The 6,710-nt window shown below is 38.9% G+C and overlaps 1 protein-coding gene across 1 annotated transcript in view; it reads left to right on the top strand.

Annotated features, from left to right (window-relative positions):
• The first annotated feature begins 2,577 nt into the window (after nucleotides 1-2,577).
• Nucleotides 2,578-6,710, top strand: part of TSGA10 (testis specific, 10) — a 109,572-nt gene continuing 105,439 nt past the window's right edge. Inside the window, exons 1-2 of the mRNA XM_006887788.1 lie at nucleotides 2,578-2,628; nucleotides 3,023-3,178. Of these exons, the coding sequence (XP_006887850.1) occupies nucleotides 2,578-2,628; nucleotides 3,023-3,178 (207 nt within the window). The remainder of the gene's footprint in view (nucleotides 2,629-3,022; nucleotides 3,179-6,710) is intronic.

The raw sequence follows: 6,710 nt of genomic DNA, 5'->3' as shown, positions 1-6,710 counted from the left end.
AGAGAAGCTGTGGAATATTCACACAATGGAATACTATGCTGCATTGAAAAGCAAGGAACTCATAAATTAACATACAAAATGAGTGATCTTGGAGGGCATTATGCTGAGTGAAATAGCTCAGTCACAAAAAGACAAATACGCCATAATGCCGCTGTTATAAAACAGGACTGACATGGCAGCTGGGGGTAAACTGAGAAGATAGGAGATAAATAATATACATGGCATTGAAACAGATGAGGGAGAGAACTGTATAAAAGGAATATATGATTAGGTATTGTTATTGGCATGACAAGAGTCCAGAATAAGAGCTGCATAGTGAAGTGGTCTGGGGGTGGACTGTATAACAAGGAAAAAACAACCTGGGGAGGGGAGGGGGACAGGTAGAACATGTGCAACAATGAACGATTGTAAACCCAAGCTCTTTATAAACTTTCATTAAGATCAATAAAAAATTAAAAACAGATCTTTTATCTAGCTATTCTATTGCACAGTTCTGGTGGCTTTAGTGGTAAAGATTTTCACTGACAACTCCAAAGGAATGTTTTTCAAATCCACCAGCTGCTCAGCAAGAGAAAGATGGTCAATCTCCCCTCATATGACTTACTACCTCTGGAAACCCACTGGAGGGTCAACTATGTGTCGATTCTGACTCACTGGTACACAACAATATATCATTACTGAGAATATAGTCTGAGGAAAATCAGAGTTGATACATGAAACAGGCATGTATACCTATATTTATTGCAGCATGAAATGCACAAAAGCAAGGAGATCAAAGCAGACCATGTGTCCATAAACAAATAGAAACATTGTGTTGTGGTATATACACACAGTGGAATACTACGCACCATTACAAAACAATGAAGAACTTGTGGAACACTACACAGTATGCATCAGTCTAGAGGACTTTATACTGAGTGAAATAACTCAATCACAAAAAGGCAAACACTGTATAAAAGCTCTAATGAAAATAGGAGGATAAGGGGGGAAAACAGGGGGAGCAGAAATAGATTGGACAGATAATGAATACTGTAATGGATTACTGTTAGTTATCACTGAGGCAGAACAGACTCATAACTGACCCTCCAGTGAGTTTTCAGGGGCACTTAATTCCACGGGAGGAGACTGCCCATCTTTCTCCCGTAGATCTGCTGGTGGATTTGAACTGCATTCCTCTGAGTTGGCATTGCAACTCCTTACTATTAAACCATTAGAGCTCCCTTAACGGATTAGAGGAAGGGAAGAACAACTACAAAAAACAATTTAGAAAAAGACATGCATAACTGATCAAATGGGGAGGGTTATAGGAGAGAGGGTTTAGGGTGGGATGATGTTATATATAAACATTTTTTAAAAGGAAACTTTTACCATAAAAAAGATACGTTATAAAAAATTTCTAAATATAATCAAAGTGATTGGGAATTCATGGAAATACATTTCACTATGTATATTGTTCTGGAGGGAGGATGAAAGACACCCAAGCATTGAGGACTCTCTTGCTATGAGTCGCCTGTGACTCATCGGCACTTAACAACAACATGTATATTGTTATTAGGTGCCACCTCATTGAATTATAACTCATTGTGATACCGTGACAGCATAGAACAGCCCATAGAGTTTTCTGTGCCTAATATTTATGAGAGTAAATTACTTGCTCTTCCCCCTGTGGAAACAGTGGGTGAACTTGAACTTTGTAAAAGTGTAGCATTAGCCAGCATTCATTTAATATGTTTGTTCACTGAGCAGTTACTGAGCTAAATTTTACTATGAGCAGATGCTCCAGTAGTAATATGTACATTTTCCTGACACAAACTAATGTAATTTCTAGGACTTACACAAGATGTGGGGGCCCAATGGATGAGGGTTCTGCTGCCTAACCAACAGCAGGCGCTTTGAGTCCACTGACTGCTCTGTGGGAAGAAGATGGGCATTCTCAGCCTGTGTGATTTACAGCCTCTGAAAACCTGCTCGAGGGTCAGCTTTGGGTTGGTTCTAACAATATTTTTGTTAAGGAACTTTGGTGACATAGTGCATAATGTTTTGGACTGATAAGCTAAAGGTCATCAGTTCAAATCTTCCAGGTACTATACTGGAGCAAGGTGATCAGTACCCTCCTATAAAGTTTTATAGCATCAGAAACCTGGTGTAGAGTCTCTGCTAATTGGAACTGGCTCAGTGGAAAAGGGAATATTTCTTTACCATTTTTCTTTAAAAGTTTTGAATAAACTTAGACCCTCTTTTAGTTCAATAAATGCAAAGCACATTCAGAAGTCTTGGGGGAAATGTATCTAGCTATTAAAAAAAATTGTTAATGAATTCTTTAAATTTTTTTTGATTCTTAAATACCAAATTCAAGGTATTTAAATGCCAATTTTACGGATTCTGTTTTCAGCTTTCATTTAGAAAATTCTGCTATGGTTTAGCTTGAAATAATTGCCTAATTTTTTCCTCCTTGACAAGATAATTTTAGAGACTGAAAAAGCACAAAATAAATCTCCTTCCAGACTTGATTCTTTTGTCAAGACTTTAGAAGCAGACAAAGATTACTATAAGAGTGAAGCTCAAAATTTGAGAAAGATGATTAGAAGTCGATCTAAAAGTCCACGACGCCTGTCTCCATCTTCCAGGGTAGGTTTTAGAAACATGTGTTTGGAATGTTTTCCCCAAACATTGTTTTCTGTTCTTTTCATTTACCTAATCTGGGAAGAAACTTATTTTGATTCACCATCAATTGTTATATAAAAGAGGTTGAGCAACAGAGATATCTTTGATAGCACAGTGGAACTCGCCTGTTGGTTCCTTATCCGCAGTGTTAGTAGTGGGGATTGGAAGATGATCAGGCAAATGTAGAGGGATTTGGGATGAGGCTTTTTAAAAGAGGAGCATTTTTGTGACCTTTTCCCCTTTAGTTCCTCTTAAGATTTTACTGAGGTTACATAACTTGAGTTTACAAATTGCCATTACAGTCTATTAGTACTGCATGTCAAAGAGGAATTTAAAATCTCTTGTATAATAATTATAGGGTGCAAACTGTGATGTAGAACTTTTGAAGACAACAAGAGATCGTGAAGAACTTAAATGCATGCTGGAAAAGTATGAGCGTCATTTGGCAGAAATTCAGGGTAATGTCAAGGTTCTGACATCTGAGAGAGACAAGACTTTTCTTCTTTATGAACAGGTAAACTTAAAAAAGTATGTATTTAGTTCTAGAATATAGACTTCTTTTTAAAAATAAATTTTTAACTGTGATTTTTAACCAAGATTTACAGAGAAGTCAGATTTTTATTCAATCATTGTTGCACATTTTACCCTCTCTCCCTTTCTTCCCTATAACCAAGTTCACTTTTTAAAAAAAATATTCATTCCCTGTTGCATAATTACTGACCTTCCTTGCCTCCCCTCAGTCCTTTTGTTCTGGGCTGTTGATGTACATACAATGACTAATCATATATTCCTTTTAAATAGTTCATTCCTTCATCTGTTCCAAAGCAATGGTCATTATCTATCCACTCATATACTGTTCTCCTCCCAAATCCCCCATTTCAGACCTAGTTTATAACAGTGGTGCTGTGCAATATTTGTCCTTTTGTGACTGAGATATTTAATTTAGCATAAAGTCCTCCAGGGTCATTTATGTTGTGTAATGCTTTACTATTTCAATGTTTCTCAGTGCTGTGTAGTATTCCATTGTATGAACATACCATAGTTTTTCTTATCCATTCGCTTCTTGGGTACTTGGATTGCTTCCATCTCTTTGCTATTGTAAATAACACAGCAACAAGCATGGGTGTGGATATATCTGTTTGGAAGGCTGTTCTGGTTTATTTAGGATATATTCCATGGAGTGGCATTGCTGGTTCAAATGGTATTTCTATTTCCAACTTTTTGAGAAAATGATAAACTGCCTTCCATAGTGGTTGCACCATTTTACACTCCCACCAGCAGTGAATAAGGGGTTTGGTCTTTCCACAACCTCAACAGCATTTGTTGTATGCTGCGTTTTTTATATATTGAATTTTGCTATTATTGCTGGAATGAGATATCTTATAGCTGTGGTTTTAAAAAAAATTTTAATAATTCTAATGAACATTTAAAGATTTTGGATTTCCATTCATTCATTGCTGCACTTCATTCTCCATCCAGCTCCCCCCCCACCCCCGCCACCCCTCTCCCAGCTCATAGTTGTTTTGATTTGCAACTCTCTCTTAGAGCTAGGGATTTTGAACATATCTTTATGTGTTTGTTCGCTATCTGAATGTCTTCTTTGGTGAAGTGTCCATATCCTGTGCCCATTTTGAGATTGGGTTGTTTATCTTGTAGAGGTGCTTGTGTATTCTATAAATTTTAGATATAAGTCCCTTATCAGACATTTTCCCAGTCTGTGGCTTTACTTTTTACCTTGTTGGGGAAGTTTTCTGATGTGGATAGGGATTTGATTCTTCTTGTTATGTGCCATCGAATTGCTTGCAACTCTTAGTGACCCTATGTACAAGAGCCCTAAATGCCGTTCTATCCTGTGCCAGCCTGGCTGTCTCAAACACACTCATTCCCACCACTCCACTCACAGAATTGATCCATCTCATCGAGGGTCTTCTTCTCCTGCGCCATCCCTCCACTCTCCCAAACATGATGTCCCTCTCAAAGGACCAGTCCCTCCTTGCAACATGCCCAGAGTATGTCAGATGAAGCTTCAGAATCCTTGACTCCAAGAGAACAAACCTGTTTGTTCTCCTAGCAGTCCATGGTATATTCAACACTCTTCTCCAGCACCACAGCTCAAAGGCATAAATTCTCTTTCTGTCATCCCTATTCATGTCCAACTCTCCGATGCATAGCATGTAATTGCAAAGACTATAGCCTGGATCAGGTGCACCTTAGTCTCCAGCCTGACATCATTGCTCTTTAGTACTCTTGAGAGGTCCCTCACAGCTGACTTTCCCAATGCAATTTGTCTCTTGATTTCCTGGCTGCTGTTACCAAGAGTGTTGACTGTGGAACCAAGTGAACTAAAACTGTTAACTATCTCAATCTCTTCACCATCCATACTGATGCTGCCAATTGACCCAGTGGTGAGAATCTTTGTTTTCTTGATGTTGAGCTTCAATCCATATTGAAGACTGTAGTCCTTGACCTTCTGCAGCAAGCGCTTCAGGTCCTCTTCAGTTTCAGCAAGCAGGGTTGTGTCATCTGCATAACTCAGGTTGTTGATGATTCTTCCACCAATCTTGATGCCACATTCCTCCTTGTACAACCCAGTGTCTCAGATGATCTGTTCTGCATACAGATTGAAAAGGTATGGAGACAAAATACATCCCTGATGGCCCCCCATCTTGATTTTGAACCATCCAGTGTCTCCCTGCTCTGTTCTGACGACTGCCTCTTGGTCCAAGTATAGGTTTTGCATTAGCACAATCAAATGATATGGGATTTCCATTCTTCTCAGAGTCAGCCATAGCTTGTTGTGATCCACACAGTAAAAAGCCTTTGCATAGTCATGCCTCTGTTCACATACTGTTCCAAACGTTTTTGGATAATTTTCAGCATGTGATATCAATGATATTGTTTGATAATTTCCACACTCTGTTGGGTCACCTTTCTTTGGAATGGGAACAAATACTGATCTCTTCCAGTCAGTTGGCCAGCTGGCTGGCCTCCAGATTTCCTGGCACAACTTAGTGAGCACATCCCGGGCAGCGTCTGTTTGTTGAAATAAATCAGTTGATATGCTGTCAACTCCTGGAGCCTTGTTTTTTGCCAATTCCTTCATAGCAACTTGGACTTCCTCCTTCAACACCATAGGCTCTTGCTCATATGTTATTTCATGAAATTCCTCTGTGTCAGCCAATTCCTTCTGATACACTGACTCTGTGTACTCCTTCCATCTTCTGTTGATACTTACTGGATCATTCAACATTCTACCCAAACTATCTTTAAGTATTGCCATCTGTGGCTTGAATTTGTTTTTCAACTCCTTCAGCTTAAGAAACGCTGAGTGAGTCTGACCCTTTTGATTTTCTGACTCCAGCTCTGTGCACATTTCATTATAGTATCTTGCTTTGTCGTCCCAAGCTGCCTTTTGAAATTTTCTGTTCAGCTCTTTGATTTCTTCCTTTATCTTTTGACTTCTCAGCCCTCTAATGCAATACTCAGAGTCTCATCTGACATCCATCTTGGTCTTTTCTTCTTCTTCATCCTTTGTAATGATCTTTTGCATTCTTCATGGACGATTTTCTTGATATCCTTCCAGAGCTCATTTGTTCTATGCTCATTGGTGCTCAAGGCCTCAAACCTGTTCCAGATATGGTTTTGAAATTTGAGTGGGATAGAATTAAGGTCAAATCTTGGTTCCTGTGGACTTGATTTAATTTTCCTCAACTTCAGCTTGAACTTTCATATAAGTAGTTGGTGGTCTGTCCCACAATCAGCACCTTGCCTGGTTTTCACTGCTCATATTGAGCTTCTCCAGCGAGGCTTTTTACAAATGTAATTGATTTCATTCCTACGCATACCATCACGTAAGACCCATGTGTATAGCCTGTGTTTATGTTTCTTATATTTTTATATTCTTATATCTTTGCAATCACTTGTTATGCATCAGAGAGTTGGACAATGGCTAGGGAGGACAGAAGGAGAATTGATGCCTTTGAGCTGTGGTGCTGGAGAAGAGTATTGAATGTACCATGGACTGCGAAGAAAACAAACAGATTCAT

This window comes from Elephantulus edwardii, unplaced genomic scaffold (assembly GCF_000299155.1).
Source record: "Elephantulus edwardii isolate Elephantulus edwardi_28Jun2011 unplaced genomic scaffold, EleEdw1.0 scaffold00062, whole genome shotgun sequence".
Lineage (NCBI taxonomy): Eukaryota > Metazoa > Chordata > Mammalia > Macroscelidea > Macroscelididae > Elephantulus > Elephantulus edwardii.
This window is presented reverse-complemented; position numbering and strand designations above follow the sequence as displayed.